This window comes from Dermacentor albipictus, unplaced genomic scaffold (assembly GCF_038994185.2).
Source record: "Dermacentor albipictus isolate Rhodes 1998 colony unplaced genomic scaffold, USDA_Dalb.pri_finalv2 scaffold_28, whole genome shotgun sequence".
Lineage (NCBI taxonomy): Eukaryota > Metazoa > Arthropoda > Arachnida > Ixodida > Ixodidae > Dermacentor > Dermacentor albipictus.
In genome coordinates, this window is record NW_027225582.1 from 347,034 (window position 1) to 367,709 (window position 20,676).

General features: G+C 47.1%; 1 protein-coding gene and 1 pseudogene across 3 annotated transcripts in view; one reads left to right on the forward strand and one right to left on the reverse strand.

Moving 5' to 3' along the window:
• Positions 1-15,584, forward strand: part of LOC135913889 (endothelin-converting enzyme 2-like) — a 71,849-nt gene extending 56,265 nt beyond the window's left edge. For 2 of the 3 annotated variants that reach the window (XM_065446569.1, XM_070529711.1), the window contains exons 2-3: positions 410-630; positions 13,412-15,584. In XM_065446569.1, the coding sequence (XP_065302641.1) occupies positions 13,490-15,466 (1,977 nt within the window). In that variant the 5' untranslated portion in view covers positions 410-630; positions 13,412-13,489 and the 3' untranslated portion in view covers positions 15,467-15,584. The remainder of the gene's footprint in view (positions 1-409; positions 631-13,411) is intronic. The other variant, XM_065446568.1, reaches the window with a different exon arrangement.
• Positions 1,257-12,517, reverse strand: LOC135913903 (uncharacterized; annotated as a pseudogene).
• Positions 15,585-20,676: the final 5,092 nt, after the last annotated feature.

Consider the following 20,676-nt stretch of genomic DNA (forward strand, 5'->3'; position numbering starts at 1 on the left):
ACAGTGTGGAAACAAGCTACTTATTAAACGAATTATCTTCCTCGAGAGGTTTGTATTCCAGTGTACAGTAATTAAGTTTTTATATCTTTTTCTTCTCTTAAAGAAGCTAATTTAAACACAAATAAAGTTGCGGTAACTTCTGTAGTGTCTTAATTGCAATGCCTCCCATAGATTGTAAGGACCGGAGCTACGAGTGTATCAGCGCCACGTCGCCGTGCCACCTGAAGACGTACCTTACCTGTCAGCTAGGACGGCGCTTGACCTTCGTCTTTGGGCTAATGAAAGGTTTCCTAGAATTACTGCGACAAAAGTACGGAGAAGTACCTAGCAGTTGAACCAATTTTCTTACCCTTAAACAGACTCATTACTCTGATACGAACGTGGTTTTTCCTTGCCTTCTCTTCTGCAGGCTCACAGGATTCTTACCTGCCGTAACAACCTCTATGAGCGTGCAAAGACCATTGTTACCGAGGTGCCCTACACAGGCTACGAGGCGCAGTACGGACTGTTGAAGGAGCCATTAGCTCGTAAGGCGTTTGAAAAGAAGCGCAACGTGAATGCCGCCCAATTCGGCCTGGTAGTTTGTCCTGGAGAGCCGTGGCTTGCGTGCTCCCCCGACGGAATTTTCAGGTAATCACTTTTATCGGGTTATTCTTTCCAAAAGAAACTCGAACTTTCAGGGATGAAAACGGCAGCGTAGTGCTACTAGAAATCAAGTGTCCCGTTTTCAAGACGGCAGCAGAGCTTGACCAAGAGGCCACTGCTGAAATACCTGTGCGGTCAAGACATTCTGGATTTGAGACGCTGCCATTCTTACTTCACACAAGTACAAGTGCGCGTGCACGTGCTCGGTTTGGAGTACTGTTACTTTTACATACACACAGAAATGGACTCGCTCACTATCAAAGTAAGAAGAAACGATGCGTTCCTGTCGTCGGCAGTGCCCAAGCTGCGAAACTTCTATTTTGAGCACTTTCTGAGAGCATTGCATGAATGTGCCGACATCTGAGGTGTTTACATCTTTTAGGATTGTCCAAGAGCAGAGGTAATAAATTAGTTACAAGTGCCATGCCATCGCATTCCCAATATAGAACATAGACAACAGTGCCTTTTAATAAGATTATTTATTTTTACACATTTGATACATTTTATGCAGACATGTACAGTCTTATATGTCGCCGTAATGCTAGTCATTTTAAGCCTTTGTGCCTATATGAAAATTGTGCAATAAACTTTTTCCCCTTTTTCCTGCCTTATTATTTCTGTAGTTTGGCAAAAAAAATAGGTTTCTTCAGGTTTGTTAGCACTGCTAGCACGTGAAGAATCTCATCAGCATAGCCAGTCAGCTCGTGTGGTATCCTGCGTGTAATGATATCATAAATTTTGAGCCTCTGAATCAGTCTTTCTACATAAAAGCGCAGGGAGGCGGTTTCATATGTGGCATCCACTTCAGACTCCGTGAATTGTGGGCTGGTAGCAAAAGGTGGCATCACCAACGTTGCATCCTGCGCGCCAACACCCGTTTTTATGCCTGGAAATCCTTTATCGGCTAAGACGACATCTCCTGGTTGAAGGAGGGACAAAAAACCTGATTCAACAGTTAGCGTGCAATCACTCGTTCTACCTCCAAACCCCTTTGAAAGAAAGGTGATAAGCCCATTTGGAGCTATTCCAACAAGGTACTTGATTGTGTGCCTTCCTTTGTAGTCCGAATACCACATGCTTTGTTTTTTCAATTCCTGGAGGCACTTCAGTTTCAAGTTCGGTGCAGTCTATGACAACTCTGCATTTCGGATAGTACAGTCTGAAGCATGGAGGTAAAGTGGCCAGAACAGCTGCTTGTGATGGCCAGTATAGCCATTTCCTTGTAGCAGCATGGATGTTAACTAGTAGACCCTTGAAGATACGAGACGCCGTTGTTTTGTGGATGCCAAAAAGAACACTGAGAAAACAGAATGGCAGCCCATGCTTAAGTTTGATCAAAAATAACAGAATCTTGTTTTCAATAGACAGCTCATTCAACTTTTTTGTAGCAGGTGGCAGTATGCTTAACAGCAGAGCAAATAAAGAAAAATCAAATGCTGTAAACGCTTGAAAGGCGTTTTCATCATGCTGAAGAGATCTGAACCCTGCGAAGAAAGGCTCTTTGCACGCCAGCCCAGTGCTTTTGTCTGAAAAGCCCGGACTGCATGAGCTGCCCAAGCCTGCGCTGCACACTTCTTTGTGACTGATGTAGGATGACGCATTTCCATCGCAGAACTCTGATATAAATGTGAAGTTCATGCTGAAAGTAGCGCTGCCGCCTTCCGTCATTGTTGAGGCCTGAAACAAACATTTAAAACCAGCTTAGTACACCAGTCACATTAAATGCAACGAAAGGCACAAATTATACGTTATAGACTTTAGCTTACATCGACACGATGTACGTCATCTGCAGACTGGTTGCAGGCGGAGGCACTTAAGTTGTCACTGTAAGGCGGGCTGTCCGAAATTTGTGGCTCGGGGCTTGTGACACACCCTGTTTCTTGACTGTCACAACGGGGTACCTGCCGTGCCTCCTCTATCTTTCCCTCCTGGCGCTTTCTTTTTCTGGCAGAACAAGCGTCATAACACATCCAAACAATATTGGTTCACTGAAGCACCGCGACCACGCAACAAAATTTACTGTACGCAAAAAATCAATTGGCATTAGCCCTTTGAGGGTCGATTTTTTTCGCCATATGTGACCACCCAGGGTCGATTGTTTTTATTGCACATTTAAATTCTTCAGGCGGACCTATTTCGAAAAAAATTTGCCGTAATTTTTCTAGGGTGACCATAAAGTAAGAAAAATGTGTTTTGCGTTGGCATATGTGTACTGTTTATTCACGAGAAACAATAAAAAAAGAGCAAATAAAGCTATAAGAATTAAAAAAATTGGCGCATTGTTATACACAATGTCCACACGAGAAAAATACACAAGAAGAATGCACACACGAAAGTTTTTCGCAAGTCTCAAATGTTCCTCTTGCATTAATATTTCCTCAGCGTGTGGTAGTCCTTGAAGCATGGCTCCACACAGAGCGGTTTGTTGCACTCAGCGCACATGTACCTTGTATCCGCGCGACGTTTTTGCTGCCGAGTGGTGTTGGCGCAGACGTGGCACCTCCTCTGGGTACTGCTTCCCTGAGCAGCCGTGGGAGGCAACTTCTGAATAAAGTGCCAAAAAAGGAAACACATGCACGGCGGCATCCTTCGTATGCGGACCCCTGTGAGCAACAAACGAGCGAGTAACAGGCGGTCACCCTTTGAGTGATAAGAACAAGATAGCCATCAGTTTTGCGAGCGAAAGAAGCCGAAACCGCGTGCCGAATAAAACCAAAACTAACCGCCGCGCGCCCGCGACGGCGCCAACGCGCGAGCGGTAGCAGACGCTCCGGAGCAAAAAAAAACAAACAAAACAAAAAACTATACAACGAAAACCGAAAGAGAGACGCGAGAAAAAAAATTCCATGTATTTCCACATAGTGGCAGCACATGCCAGGCAAGAAAAAGTTAGGAAATTAGCGCGCGCTTTAAACGTACAGACAGTGCCGTAAATATACGGCATCGACCCTCAAAGGGTTAGTCACACTACCTCAAACTGAGGGTAAGTGTTATATATATATATATATATATATATATATATATATATATATATATATATATATATATATATTTATATATATATATATATATATATATATATATATATATATATATATACCCTCTACCTCGCGTAGCGGTCACTTGACACAGGCCCAGTCGATGTCTTGCACGCAGCGGGAAATATTGAGGGGAAGCAAGCGGGGTGGCCTTCTTCGTTAGATTTCGTGCCACCGACGAAATGTTTGCTGCATATCCTGCTATGGGTTGCAGGTGTCCAGGTGCTGCCATCATCTCTGTAAAAGCAACCGATTCAGCGTTAACTCACTTGACATAACGCCAGAACATAAATCAGGGCTCGATAACGTAACTCTTGGCGGCGAGGAGTTACGGAGTCGCCATCTATCCGAAGCGCCTCGCTGACGTAGTGTGAGGGATCACGCGGCGCGCTCCTCATAGGTTTTGCTGTCAGCGCTCACTGAAAACACCATGCGCGAGCTCTTCAGGACATTTCTGTAAGTACTTTTGAAACGAGAGAAGTTTTTTACTGTCTAAATAATAATCTTGGGCAAACTGAAAGCGCAGAATCGTTTACAGACGCTATCTCTTTACCGAATGCGTACAGTGAACGCCACTGCGCGCGGTCGCCGCGATGGAGTCTCCCGAACCGGCTTCTTGCGTGAAAGGCAGCCAAACGCTGAAAGTAAACTATGTGAAATATGTTGTTAGAGTGGGCTCTCTGTACAACCAAATGGGGCATAACAGAATGAAGCCTCAATGCAGCGATCGCACGGGTTCGCAGCGACCGACTGCGCGTCTGCATGCATGCCCGCGCACAATGTTTTGCTTTCGCTGTGAGCGCGTTTTCGCACCATGTCATGAGCTTTAGGCTGCAGAATATGAGCATTTGACAGTATACAAACAACCATTGTTGCGTGGGCGCTATCAGAGCTGTTCAAAATAATTTCATTGTAGAGACTTCGACGCCAGCCTGCTACGGGGACTGTGATGTACCGTCGCGACGATTCAATCTTTTTTTTTCTTCTAAATTCTTGAGCGTTTCCATATTATTTCTCGAGTTACGTCGCACTGTATGTTTATCTGTGTTCTCTGCGTACGAATCCCGCTGCTTCTTTTTTGTAATCCAGTGCAATAATTCATAACACGCACAAACATGACCATATGCCATGCCTTTTTTTTAATGTGCGTCTTATAATAATAATAATGCCTTTATTTTCCATCCCAAGGATGTGGGAGGGGGAGAAAAACCGCTCCCTTTCCATTCCAGTGAACTTACCAGTATCTATAGCATCGACGAGTTCATAGACCAAACCTTCATTACATAAATTAGTCGGGCAGCGGACTCGGGCGAGCGTCTCGGCGCGCGTTTTCCTAACATCGCAGACCAGGCGCCATAGCAGCAATCTTCCTTGCGTCTGTGCTTGCTGCATAACCGAGTTGTAGCCGATGACTGTTTGCCGATTTTATGTTTCGCGAGCCAAGCTTCACGCAGCTTCTTGTCCTGCTGCTCCGTGTGAACAAGGCTGACACCGGGCTCCGTTGCGTACGTCCGGCACTGCGGCACCGAGCAGTAGCCCACCATGTTGCGCGCCTTCAAAGGCAGCCACTACCTGTTCTAGTGCTTTCAAGCGTTGTAAAGGAGACACTCGAAGCGGGAAAATCTCGCCACTAAATGAGGACTGCAGCGTACGAGGGAATTTAAACTCTCATTTTCAGCTTGCTTCGGCGCTCCCGAAGCAGCCGACGCGGCCGCTATGTCCACGTGATCCCTAATAGCACGCCACGCCGACGGTGGCGCCAGCTTTTTCCAGTGGTGGAGCTCGAGGCCAATTCCAAACGGAAAGTGTTCCAAACTTCGGACGTCAAAATGACGCGACAGTTTCTGCGTTTGGGGGCGGGAACCAGCGACGTTTTTCAATCTGCCCAATCAGCAGCTTCCATCGTTGCTGGAAGCATGTTTTGCTTGTTTTTTATTTGCAAAGGGACCGTATAGCAACTGACATTTAGATATATACATGTCTGATAAAAGAACAATTTTAATGTCGCTGAGAGTAAAAGTGTTTCGTAATTTTTTAACGCAAGATAAGTGGAAGCGTGCTTGAAAGTAAACACAAATATTTTAATTTTTCGAGTCATAGCCACACATGCGCCAATTCCGCATCCAATCCATTTCGCTACGCACACGTAAGATGGCGGCTACGTGAAAAAGCTTACCTCCGCCGTCGGACGAGCGCGATCCAACGTTGACGCCGTTCTGCTTCATACGGTCGGCTAGGAAACCGGTAAAATTTTGTTCCTGGTGAGTTGCTGTACGTGTTGTTGCAGCCCACTACGCAACAATTCGTGTTGCACTTCTGCATTGCTCAGAGAAGCTGCAGCTACGCGCGAAACACTTGCACAGACACGCCTACCGAGCGGAAGCGGTCCGGTCGTATCCTGCCAGATTCGCGCTCGCCGCCGCGAGGGGCGCTCTAGTAGGCGCGGGAACTGCGTTCGCAGAAAGCTCAGCGCCAGGGGTGCTATTCTCGACACGCATGGCGGCTGCACGGCCGCCATTATCCGCCATGTTTACACTCTGATTGGCTGTGGAGAGCTCACGTGCCTTGGAATTTGTGCCGGGAAACGGAAGTTTTGCGAAATGTCATTTTGCGTTTTCATCAAGATGACGAAACGTGACGAGGAGCTGCAAATTTTATGGACTCGTATATTTTTTTGGTCCTTGGCAGATATATAGTGATGTTAGCGCTTCAAAAAGAACGTGAGCGGTAGCGTGCAGAAGCCAGTGCAATGCATCTGCAATTGCACGAATATGTGGTGGCGATCCAAGATATGAGCCATGCCAGCTTGCTGATTGGCTGAAGGAATATCTCGTGAGGAGCGTCACAGGAAGGGCAGTTTCGTAAACGTCATTTTGACGATGCGTGACGTTGCGCTGGGCCGCCATTGCTGAGATTTTCCGCCATAATTTTTGCTGCGACGAGCCACGCGAATTATGCTAATTAAAACAATTAAATTATGGGCTTCTACGTGCCAAAACCACTTTCTGATTATGAGGCACGCCGTAGTGGAGGACTCCGGAAATTTCGACCACCTGGGGTTCTTTAACGTACCTAAATCTAAGTACACGGGTGTTTTCGCATTTCGCCCCCATCGAGATGCGGCCGCCGTGGCCGGGATTCGATCCCGCGACCTCGTGCTCAGCAGCCTGACACCATAGCCACTGAGCAACCGCGGCGGGTTATGCTAACGGCAGCCATATGCAATGGCACCCGAGAGGAATGCGTATCGCCACATTTTCCCCGTCGTTTGGCGCCACGAAAATATTTTGTTCATAACGCAAGCTCATAGTATTTGCATCGCTCTCGGGTGGTGTTGGCATTTGTGTTTGGGGCCATCATTCTTTAAAAGAACGCGTTTATACGAAATCATATTGATTGAACATAGCAAACTTTCGGCATTGTTGTCCACTTTTCACTGCTGCATTTGTATTGTAATCAAGATTAATGCCTTTTCCCACAATCAAAAGTTATGACAATGGCCACTTTTTAATTTATGAAAAGAAATGTACTCAAGGTGGTGCCTTGAAGTTTCCTCCCGCGGTGCGAGTAACCAGCGAAATGAACAAGAGATGGCAGCGCCGGCGCTTGCGTCGTGCTAGTGGATATCTCTGGCGCGCGCAACGCTATCGGTGATATTCGGCCGTTTCTCTGCCAGCCGAGTCGGGCTGAGTCACTTGCGTTTCACGAAATAGCGATAACGTGGCCTAGAACGTGCGCGCATCACCACTGGTAGTTCGCGTATGTTGTCTCAAGAAAGAAAACAAGCGCGTTCGCGTCAACATGCGATGACTCATTCCATTTTCCGGGGACACGCATCCTAGCTTTTGAAGCAGACGACGGCTTGAACGCAGCAGACGACGGAAGCGAGAAGCGTTTTCGACGGAATAATCATACGCTTTGAGATAGCTGCTTTATTTTTACTGCGGAGGAAAACTGTTTTGCTTTACCGATAACGCTACATTCAGTGCCTTCATTTCTGTTTCTTAGGCGAAACGTCAAGTTGGCCTCACGCTACGTAAGCAAAGCGGGGCCACCAGCGCCATTTTGTTTGCGTCGCGTCTACGTCACGCATCGAAGAAAATGGCGGAATGTCCAGAATAGCGCCCCAGCATTAAAACACAAGCTCGCACATGCCCGCATACGCTTGCTTGCTGCCTCATTGCAATGGCTGCGCTTATGGTGACGTATGACAGACACGCGACTATGAGAATAATTGATAATTGGACAATAATGCTGCGTAAAATCTATTTAAATCATTTAACCTATCTGACGTCTTTAAACACCATTCTTCGTTTAGTGCGAAATTTGTGGCGTGCTTCCGGGTCCTTCCTTTCGAGCATGCTGTCGATGCACATGGCCTCCGAGATGGAGTGTCTAGTGTCGGAGGCCACGCAATAACTTCCACACGGGAAGTTTGCCACAGTTTTAAAGATAGTTTGGTGGTGCTCAACAAAAGTAGAGTGCCTTGATATAATTTTCATGCAGTTTTCTTCTGCTATATATATCAGTTCATTACCAAACATACTGTACCTTCTTTTTTCAATTATTTTTACAAAGTCGGAAATAAAAAAGTCATTGATCGCAAATAAATTTTAAAAATGGGACGTCTACGGACATCCATTACATGATCACTGATGATACCGCGCGATCGTCGCACCAAACTGCAGGCTCCAACTGCGCAGCATCATCCACGTCAAAATCATAGAAGCGCACGTAGACAATGCAAAAAGAAAGCATTGGGGGGGGAGGGGGGGGGGCCTACAATGCGTGTGTAAAGTATAAACTTCATGGACGTTCCATGGACATTCAAAATTTTGTCTCTTGTACGTCTGATGAACGAACTAAACGGATGTTCATCGGACATCCAAAACTTTGATGCCATTGTAAGTCCCTTAGATATATGTGCATGCAAAGGGCGTCCATAGGACATCCCATTTTTGGCTGGATTTTTGGACTAATAAGGTACATCTATTGATGTACCTGATTGATCCAAACATCCAGCAAAAATGGGATGTCGGACTTGTAGTCACGGTAATGGGACTTGTAGTCACGGTAATGACTACAAGGCTAAACCTCACCATCTTTAGCGCCCAAAAATATTCCCTTTGAAGTGACAAGCTTAACATGAGCGCACACTGCAACATGTTTCCTTGGTAGTACTGCTGCGAGGGCCAATGCTATTAACCACTGCTGCTATGTTGAGCCCAGTGTATGAACACCAACCACATAAGGCTACGGAGGTGTACATGTAGCAGCTCGTCTCCAGCATCAGCTGAATCAATGCTTTGGCCTTTCGTGGCACCTGGCTGCATTTTAAGTAGTGCTGTATGTTTTCAAAAATGTGACAAATATAGAATCGTGTTATGTCATGTCAGACTGAGTGTACGGAAAGCAATGAGGCAGTTAAAAAGGAAAGGGTTGATCTGGTACTGCTACGAGTGCCTCAGCACTCTCAGCAGCATGGTGTGGCCTGGTACCACTGAATTTGGTTGACTATTGCATGCCAAGTGTGCTGTCGTACCAGGTAACCGCTAACTGCAATTACATTGACATTCCTTATGATCCATGAATCTACATACGAATTGGCTGTAGTCTCACTCGCATGGAAATATGGTATAGTTATTCTACTCGAATAATTTATAGAGCATACTGTTGTACTTATAGTGCATGCTTACTTATTCGAGGAAAATGACTTCCTCGTCGAGCGAGAACAACATGTTAAAACTATTTTCTTTTTATGCAGCAGCTCTGTTCCCAATTTTTCCCCTTTATGGATAAGCTAATTTGACACCCTTCTGCAGCCGGGGGTTGCCTGCTTCTCTACAGAATTTAACATTGTGCTAACGTATTGGTGGTTTTCAGATTTTTATTTCTATAATATGTATTGCTCTTTTGGGCCTTCAGCTATTACTCTCCTTTATGTTTCACTACGTTGCTTCTATTTTTCTTTTACTGAATACAAGGCTAGCCAAATAGTGCTTTGATGTTTCTATATGTGAATTTTGTTTTTGTTCATGAGAAGTCTAATAATGTGCCATTTGTGTTTTATTTAACTGGAGGGAATGCAACTAACACTGCGCTATCAGAAGTGTTCTTTGGCAAGCGTTGCTTTTACTGTCTCATTTCATTTATCCATTAGTGTGTTTATGCTTAGCTGTTATTCATAGGTGGGATTTTTGTATTGGTTCGCGCGTTAAGTGCTCATTCTGCCTTTCAGAAACCAAGAGATGGCATTATGTTGTATTTTTACGGTTCACTTTATTTTCATCAGACAGCTGCAGTCTGCCATTGTATTTCACTGCAAATATTGTGTACGTCATAAAGTACTTGTCAAACGGTTGGTACCAATAAGTTTCACAATAAAAATGCTGGTGGTGACAACGGAGTTTTTTTTTTCTCTTACTAACAGTGGCACTTTGATTTGTTGTCCCAAACAATCTAGGACTGTCTGCGAAACTGCGTACGCCAATAATCACTGGCTGTAGTAGCGTCGCAAGCAGCCTGGGGCAGTCTAGGACAACTAATCGAAGAGGGCCAGTGCATGCATGCATGACGAATGAAAGAAACTGCCAAAAATAGTACAATGGATGTCCTATGGACGTAAGTCTAGTTAACATGGATATAGATGTTGCATATATCCAGCGCTGACATCCCCACAGCGTACTACTAATGTGTTCCGGATGCATTTGCGCGGATTCATAGTACATCCATGCAACGTTTTCTGGATAAATATGGATATCTAATGAACCTACTGAATCTGCAAGATGTACCATATTATGCACATCTACTGGATGTATCTGGCTATCTGGGCTATGTACTAGATCCATACAACGTTTTCTGGGTAAATCTGCATGCCAAATGTACGTACTGAATGTCCGATATGTACCCCATTAGGCACATCTAATGGACGTATCTGGCTATCTGGGGCTCCAATACGATAGCGCTTGAGCGAAGTCACGTGGTTTTATTTCGTATTTCGCAGTCTTTCTTTAAACGCCGAAAAACATCACCGCGCAGCATGTACTTACGTTTCCTCGAAAAAATTGGATCGGTTGTCTCCGGACCCTTTATAGAACGTAACGAAACATACTTGGCCTTAAAGTGACTATTATATATAGAGAGAGAAAAAGAAACCTTATTGTTAGACCAGGCTTCTTGAGCCCTAAGGTGGGTGGCCTCCTCAGTCCAGGTAGCCATGGCTCGCTGCCGCTGCCCGAGCCCTGTTCACCAACCGTAGCTGGCTGTCAGGGTCTTGCTTCACCAGCAGAGCCTCCCACTGGTCTTCCGATTCTTCCTCCATATCCGCTTCTTTCTGCATATTATCGCCTGGTGGTGATGATGGCGGTGGTACTTCGCGGTTATTTCTGCACTCCAGCACCATATGGCGCAAGGTGTTGGGCGTGTCCGGCGGGCAGAACTTGCAGTCTCGCCCGTAGGTGCCCGGATACATGGCGTGCAGCAGTGTTCCATGCGGGTAGGTTCCAGCCTGGAGTCTTCTCCAGGTTACCGCTTGCTCCCTACTCATCGTCTTATGCGCGGGCGGGTAGCGACGCCTCTGCTTCGGGTAATGCGCCAGGATGTCCGAGTACTTCTTGGATATCCGTTCATCATCCTCGCCGCAGTCGTTGGTCCGTGTTCTCTGCGTGTCGGAGATGGCTCGGCGTGCATGATCTCGAGCCGCGGCGTGCACCGCCTGGTTCCCCGCGAGAGACTCGTGTCCCGGCGTCCAGAGGATTTGTGCTGTTTATATCCTGATGTTGTTCAAGACCTGAAGTGCTGCCTTTCCAATCCTTCCGTTCACATACCTCCTGCATGCTTCTTGCGAGTCTGTCACCACGGTAACCAGGGTCTTCTTCCACGTTGCGATGGCCAGGGCTATGCCCAGCTCCTCCGCTGTGCTCGCATATCCTTGGCACGTATGGATGTGGCCCTAAGTTGTTCGCCCTTCTCGTCGACCACGCCGATTGCAAATCGGTCGTTTGTTCTGTACGCGGCTGCGTCCGTGTATCTGACATTTTCTTCTTTGCTGTTGGTGCGTTCCAGTATGCGCTTTAGCGCCTGTATTCTTGCCTGTCTCATTTCCTTGTCGTACTCGGTATGCATGTTTCTGGGAAAGGTACTTATGTGTAGCTTGTCCCTGATCTCGTGTGGGATACGCTGAGGTAGGTGCCTCACATCCTCGATTTGGTAGCCCAGATCTTGGAGCAGGGCTCTTCCCGTTTCTTTAGCTTTAGCCTCTCCAGTTGGTTGACGTTGTGCGCTTCCACGAGCTCTTCCCACGTGTTGTGAACTCCCATTTTGAGTAGTTTCACTGTGGATGGGGAAGGGGACAGGCCCAACGCAATTTTGTAGGATTTTCTGATGAGGGCGTTTACTTTGTCTCGTTGACTGTTCTTCATGTCAACGTATGGGGTCCCGTAGGTGACGATGCTCGTGAGCAGCGCTTGTATTATTCTCGTGCAGTCTTCCTCCTTGAGTCCGTGCCTTTTGCTCGTTACTCTTTTGATAAGGTGGGTTATTTGTTGCATTTTTCTCTGAATTTTTTCCAACTCTGCTGCCCCGGCCCCGTCCTTTTGAATCAGGAGTCCGAGGATGCGGAGCCTCGTTACCTGCGGAATCATGATGCCTCCCACCTTTACTTCCGGGTCTGGTATATGCTGCGGTTGTCGGCCTCTGGTGCGCTTTCTTAGCACCAAGAGCTCTGACGTTTCTGGTGCGCACAGTCCACACGCTTCCAGGTACCTTTCCGTTGTGTCAACAGCTTCTTGCAGAGCGTCTTGCTGTTTACCTGTCGACCCTCCCGTAGCCCACATGGTGAGGTCGTCAGCATATATTGCGTGACCAATCCCTTCTATTTGCTTCAGTTGTTTGGGTAGCGAGTTCATCGCTAGATTGAATAGCATCGGCGAAATGACGGAGCCTTGTGGCTTCCCTTTCGCGGTATGTCGAATTTCTCAGAGCGCAAGTTGCCTATCCCCACTGTGGCTGTCCGTTCTTTCAGAAAAGCTTTGATGTGATTATATACATTTTTACCACAGTTATATACGTTGAAGTGCTGCAGTATGGCTTCGTGTGACACGTTGTCGAAAGCCCCTTTCACGTCAAGTGCGAGGATGGCTCTTTTGCTGTGCGTGTCCAGTTTGTCGATGACTTTTTCTTTGATCTGCAGTAACACGTCTTGCGGGGACAGGTGAGCTCTAAATGCGGTTGTGCACCATGTGCTCATAGAGTTTTCCAGCACACGACGTGAGGGATATAGGTCGAAGGTTCTGCACGCTGATGGGCTTGTTGGGTTTAGGTATCATGTTACCTTGGTATGTTTCCATTCTGGTGGTACTTTAACGTGTTCCCAGCACTCGTTGATGTATTTTAAGAGTGTGTCTAGAGAGGGTCCGTCAAGGTTCCGGAGTGTCTTGTTGTTTATTCTGTCGTACCCCGGCTTATAATTCAAATTAAAATAAATTAAGTTATAGTTGAAAATATAAAAAAATTGATCTCAGTTAATTCACCAATTAAGCGTGATTTAGAAAATATTTTCAGCAGTGGCACATGTGGGAAGTTTGTTGGTTTCACCCAGCTGCGGTTTAGCCACTTTTTTAAGATCCTTGGTTCAATTACGTGAAACAGCCTGTATATCGCCTAAAACTGTCTTCAGTTGCTGACGTCCAGCTTGTTCGTAAGATACACCCTTTTATCTTTGTACACAGGACGAAAAGTCCACGGGAGACGCACCAGAGCAGCGAGATTTGGAGGCGTCTTCCGCTCAACGAACCGTGGGTAGTCTGATGCGCACGCCTGCAAAGACCTCGCTGATTGCCGCTGTGCTCCTCGTGTCAGCGGTAGTCGCAGGCAGCCTCTTCAGTGGCCCCCACTCGCACCAGTACGGACTGCTGGGGCGACGGTGGCGTACGCCGTCGCCCAGGCTCTGCCGAAGCGAGCCCTGTCGCCGACTGGCTACGCTGATCTCCGATGCAGTGAACAGGAGCGCCCGACCGTGCGTCAACTTCCACGATTACGTCTGCGGGGGTTGGCTGCAGAGCCGATCGGTGAGCGTTGCGAGGGCTCTTCGAGGTTCGCTCATCGATAAGGTTACTCGGGAAGCCAGGAAGGATCAGGTTCCCGACCTTCACCAGACGCCGTCGGAAAAAGCGGCTCGCTACTTTACCGCTTGCGATGACGTCGTTTCTGCCTCCGAAGACCACCTGGATGAAGTAAAGGCGCTCCTTCGCAGGGGCGGAATTAGGTGGCCTGACATGGACGCGAAAGCAGATCTTCTCGAAGCGATATTCTATATGTCCCGTGTGGTGAGAGTGCCTATTGTGTTCGAACTGTCGTTCGATAGAAGCTCTTCTCAGAACAAGGTTTTCGTTTTCAACACGATGCGCATGTTGGACATTATGACAAGCCGTAATAGACAGACGAAAAAGTCTACGGCGAAGAACTTCTTCCGAACTCTGTACGAGGCCTTTTCAAGTGAAACAGTTTCCGACGTGGAAAGGCGCTTCGCGTCTCTGGCTGAGCAGCAAAGTGAGCTGTTTGCTTTGCTCAATGCGTCACTCAACAGCATGACCCAGAAAGCCACAACTACGTCAGAAGTCCATCACTGGACTAGAACCGTGTCCAAGAAGCGTTGGCAAGCGGTGTTCTACAAATACTTTAATATAGCGAAAAATAGCTCGTTGCCTGTCGTCCTTGACAGCAAAAGTTACTTCATGGCATTCTTTGCCCATTACCGAAAATCAGGCCCGGTTCAGACCATGGATCTCTACGGCTATTTATGCGCTGAAGCTCTGTTTTCTTTCACCAGCCATAAAATAATCGCGAGCTACTATGGTTCACAACGCGTTTCAAGCCAGCACCGTGAACACTGCTTCTACCAGACTGACTACTTCATGCACTACGCATTTATGCACAGCCTGTTCAATAACGTTAGCACAGAGTCGGTGAGAGATGACGTGACGCGCCTCGTCGCGCGTCTCGTGCGTGCCGTCGACAACACCCTCAACACCGGCTGGTCGTTCTTTGGCGATTGCCCAGCCTACGCCAACGACAAAGAGAGGCTGTTGGACGTGTTCCGGAAGTACGAGCCTCGCTACGTGAAGGAAGCCTACTCCTCGTATCCAGACATGAGCAACAACCCTCTGGCAAACTGGATCTGGACAGTCGAAGTAGCGTCTGCATTGTACGCCGAGGAGATTCCAGTAGGAGAACTGATGTTCGGCCACGAAGCACGAGTCGCCGAGTCTCCAGTTGACCTAGCTTTCCTCGAAGTCCTCTGGTACACGCTGGGAGCGCCCCATGCTGTTAAGCTGGCCGGACTTGGATCGCAGGTAACAAGAATGGTGTTCCATGACATACTCTCCTCCAAGAAGCCCTGCCAGAGGCTCATGAAAAGCACGGAGAAGCTGTGGAAATGCATCATGGCCGGGGAGCCCGACTCGAAACACTTCAGGGCCATTAAGGAGGACGTGTTGGTGTCACTGCTGTCGGAGAGTGTACTATGGCCCGTGTTCAAGAATTCACTGACCGGTGGTTCGAGAGTACTAGCGGAGCTCGGCTCTCTGTCAGAGCCAGAGCTCTTTTTTGTCTTGACTTGCTTGCCTCTGTGCGGAGGAGAAAATGCGGAGCCAATGTGCAATCTGCCGCTGAAGCACAGCCTCGAGTTCTCGCGGGTGTTCTCCTGCCGACGCGGCGCTCATATGCGTCCTAAATTCCAGTGCAGCACGACGGCATTGAGGCCACGTCCGGTCGGCTGGCAATAAATGTGCCAAGTGGTGTCCTTGCGCTAAAAAAAATGCTTCGGAGTTTGTGTGCCCATTTTTTAAATGATGGTTCGATACACTTTGTCTTAATTGGCTATTTCTCCTTTTTACATTGGAGAGCGGGCAATGTTTCAAGGCCGCGAGTGAAATTTGCAGCGAAATTGGTTGGCCGTGAATGGCCTTGACTAGACTTTCTTTTGATTTTAGCGAAGATGTGTTTATTTCCTCAGAAATTTGGGTCGCCCACTTAAATTTGCGGAATGAGGTATGAAAAATAAATTCCGTCGTTGTCTTAGCGCAATGCCTAAAATAACAAAATAAAGAGTGTAGAACCTGTCGTACAAAATCTGAGCATATCTGGTGGGGTACATTTTACTCAGTTGGTTTAGGTTGGGGAAAGTTCCTGTCTGGCGCTGTCTCCAATCAGTGGCCTCCGCCCTCGTGAGTGATTTATGGGGGGAGGGTTATCGTAGCATTTATTGTACCAATAAAGCCGAGTATTCATTTGAAACAGACGGTATACTTTCGAGTGTGGATTCCTCTTGTGGCTGGGTCGAACATCGGATTGCTGTGCTGGGGGAATCGGGTTCGATTGATTGATTGATTGAAAACTTTATTGTTCCACCGAGCTGGGGTGCCCGCCTCTTAACCTGCACGTAGGTAGGGGGGGAGGACGAAGCAGTCCCCGCGCGTTGAGGACGGTGAGTCTTCACGGCCTCAAAGGCCAGGCGGATTGCTCGACGCTGGTCGTCTTCAGCCTCGCTCTGGAGCTAGCAAGGCCTCCCAGGCTTCTCTACTCTCAAAGTTTTCCTTGACCCCTGGGGAGCCAGCACACTCCCATATTATATGGTCTAGCGTACCTTTTTGCTTACAAATTTTGCAGAAGACGTCGTTATAGTCCCTCGTCTGTGTTAAGTAGATCCAATGTGGTGATGTATAATTGTTTCCCTGGAGGCGCCGCCAAATGCGAACGTCCTCCAGAGAGAGAGACCGATGCGGAGGCGGAAAGATTCTTCTTTCGGCTTTGTAGTGATCGACAATTTCCCTGTACGTGATCAGGCTATCTTTTATCCCTGCAACTGGCTGCTCTAGAGTTGCCCGGTGGTAGAATGCTCGGGCGAGCTCGTGAGTGGCTTCGTTGCCTGGGACTTCTTCATGGGCCGGTATCCAAATAAAAGTTATCTCCCTCCTGGGAGGGTTTTTGAGTAGAATGTGGAGGGCTTCTTCCGAGATTCTCCCTTTGTTAAAATTTCGCACAGCTAATTTGTTATCGCATAGTATTACTCCTGCTTTTGTTCCCGCACAAGCGAGCGCTACTGCAACCTCCTCGGCTGTACAGGCGTCCCTCGTGCACGTGGAGCACGCTATCTTAACGCACTCGTCGCCATCAACCACCGTCGATACCGCAGCCCCGTCTCTGCCGCAAGCGGCGTCCACGTGCGCTACGTTATACGCCGGTGTGTTTTTAAGTTTATTTACTAGAGCCTTAGCCCTGTGAGCTCTCCTCTCTTTGTTGTAGGTAGGATGCATATTTTTAGGTAGGGGGGCGATTCGGAAACGTTTACGCATGTCCAACCCAACCGTTGGGCCTACTTGCGTCACTGGGTATGTGTCACTATTCAATTAACCTTTTTCAGGCCAGCTTGCGTCACTGGGTATGTACCGATCTTCAGTTGATAAAAAATATGTCGAGTCAAATTTATCCGCTGCTGGACGGAATCAAACCCGCGTCACACATGCAGTGGAATCTCGTTGATACGATCTCCATGGGAACTGAAAATGAAATTTATTCATCCAAAACTCTCAACGAGGTCACCCAGTCTATTGCGCGAGGCCTAGTCAACCGCGCTGGAGTCACTGGAGATGAGTTGGACACCAGGGACAATCTGACCACTTATAACGATCTCGTTAAACCCTTTTACCTCAGTCGCCGAACCTTCCCCCCCTCGCCCCAAGTTCAGCCGGGCGCAGGCTACCACCCTGTATCTGTTAAAATCAAACACGTACCCTTCACCCGCCCTCCTCCACCTTATATTCCAAGACGTCTACACTATACCCCAACTGCCGGTGCTGTGGCACTCACCCGGCTACGCTTCCGCATATGCTGTGGGAATGCCCAGCACAGTACACACACATTAACACCACTACCCTCTCGTCGAGGTTGCGTGAGGCTCTGCGGAGCTCCGCCCTCGACGACCAAACCTGGGCGAAACAGCACGCCCGTGAGGCAGCGGTGAGGCAAGCCCTCAACGTCCTCTCATGGGGGTTTAGGCCCGGCCACCATACAGCGCGGGTTCTAAAATAAAAGTTTATTCCCCCCCCCCCATTCATCCGAAACTCCTATTATTCAAAGCAAGCTTCAAAAACGAATGAAAACAGGTGTACTCGGTGACAAACTCAATAACAAAGGTTCGTGTGGAGTGATACTGCTCTGCATAATGCGTTATGCCGAGCAGCCTCACTCGATGCCACACAAACCGCCGCCAACGCACTTTTATTTAGCAACTTTGAAATAGTTCGTCAGTGTGCGCAGAAGCGTTGTGAAAAGATTTTGATTTGATAGTAAACATTCACAGATATGAGCGAGCAATCTTACTTCGAAAAGAATATCCAGTGATGATTAAGCGTTGAATCTGAGAGTAATGCATTAGCGTTACGTCACACCTCTTAGGGATCCCGGATGAGTGATTTGAACAGCGTTAACCACATTTGCAAAGTGCTGTTCAGGAGCTCAATCGACAAACGTCCTGCTTCTTCGAGGAGCGAAGTGCAAATGACAGTGGTCTACAGCAGACCACCGTCAATTGCGATATATGTAGGTAACGCAGGAGGCATGGCGGTCGTGCGAACCTCTGTTTATTCCAAAACCTCGTCTTCCTCTTTCACCAATTCTGCATCGCATCGTGCTGTTGCGGTTCGTAACACACACACACACACACACACACACACACACACACACATATATATATATATATATATATATATATATATATATATATATATATATATATATATATATATATATATATATATATATATATATACTACATGGCCGGCTTACCATAGTTTGGTACATAGACATTTTTCCACTTTCACCCTCCAAATGTGCTATAGCATTAAAAAAAGAAAACGTTATCAGTCACTGTGCACACATATATGTATACACGACTTATTCGTCATTTCTGTGCAGTGGTGACAAGGAATAGACCACGAACACAAGGCTTAGGGAAAATTAACATTCTCCTTACCTAAGGTATCTCCATTTTACTTCTGAGTGAAATGTACCGATTCAGACGACTATTTTGGTCAAGGCACTGCCGTGTTTTACTTGACGTTCTACGTGGGGCGTTTGGGTAGTAGTTTCTACGGATATTTGTTTTCCTGTTTAGTAATGGTTGCAGCTAATAATTCATTTGTGCGTGTAATTCGAGCGGATGATCAAATTCTTTAGTGAAGAAACGTAGCACGACTGACCTGTCACTACAGATATATTTAATTACTCAATAATTAGTACGATTCTATAAAATGCATGAGGATTCATTCTACCACACTGAATTGCTTTCAATGGGGTCTCCAGCACGTTGGCATAAAATTGTGTAAACTTGCCGAATTTATCGACAGTGAATGATAATTCGTGACTTTAGGGGTTATTCCAACGTTCGTTATTCTTCCTCTTGCCGATCCTGCATGCATTTCACTTGATATCGTTGGTTTAATTTAGATATTCCACGTCGGCTGGTCCAAGTGGTGAGTAATTTTAAGTACCAGAAACACTTGCACATACGTTTTTTGTTTGCGCGGCATGCACTCGGAGACAGGCAGAAGCTGTATTGCATACGTCGATGGCAGACCACTGTGTGATGGCTTAATGTCAGGTTGTTTTTCTGAGACAACATGCGACAACATGCGAAACCAACTCGCCCTCTAGGCATACCTTCTCCCTCTCATGCAAGACGGCACTTTCTTAATTGGGCTCTTCGCCACTCCCACGCAACTGCGTAGTGTATTATCGTACGTTCCACGGATAAATTGATGGATGTTTTGAGCGTGCCCTTTGGAATTGAACGGTGGGTTACAATTTTGATATATTATAGTCTAAGGTGCTACGTTAAAAAGAAAGAAAACGAAAAAAAAGCACTATGAACTCCCACAACCAAATTTTCTGATCCTCTATTGTTAACTGTGCTTTTGTACGTCTCCGTCCTTTGTCGTTTCCCTACTTTTCTTCCACCAATACTCCAATCGCCTCTTACTAATGTCTATTGCGAACCTGTTTGCTTTACCAGTGCTCCCGCTGAACTCAAGGGCTTCAAGACCGAGGCCAGTGGTGCCTAAATCGACCGCTGGGTAGACGTCTTCACATTCTAATAAAATATGCTCCGTCGTTTCCCTAGCTTTACCACAGCAAGAACATGCTTCTTGTTCCTTCTTATATCTCGCTTTATAGGTGCGTATTTTATGGCATCCCGATCTCGCTTCGGAAAGTGATGAGCTTCCCTTTGAGTTATCATAAATTGTTTCTTTCGTGATTTCGTTTTTTCTTCTTAAGTAGTTACTCATGGAAGGTTTCTTTCTAGGGCAGCGTTGCCTCTCAGCATGCACTGGTGGGCGTAAGGTGAACTTACCTTGCCCCAGCTACGCACCGTCAATAATCAGCGCGTCATGTGCGGATTTACTTACTGTATATTATGGTACGCTAGCAACGCTGCGACGGAGGCGCGTCGGCGAAATAGCAAGGCCTTGGCGCTTGGCTTTATAAGGCGCAGCAAAGGTGAGTTCGCGCTTCACCTTGCCTGTCTTGGGCCGACCATGATGATTTGATGCATCAGCACACACCTATTGCATCGTTACCTATCATCTGTCTCTTCGTATCCGTTTGTCTCCCCTCTGGTCTCAGCGAGGTTAATTCTACATTAAGCGAAAGACATCGAGTAAAACACTGGCTGGAAACTGCCTGCCTGGAAGGTGCACAACGGCCGCCTACCTCAAAGGTGACTCGGCAGGAAGGTCAGTGCAACAGAAGACAGAAGACTCACAATGTACAGGATGAGAACGGATGTCATTATATCCGCCGAAAGTGCTGGTTGAGCAATGATTGAGCCATTGCTCGACGAAAGCCTTGCTCGACGAAACAGCGCTGCAATCAGAACAGCCTCCATAAAGGCGAAAATTGTTTGTAATGAAGTCTCTAAACACTGGCGAAATTGTGC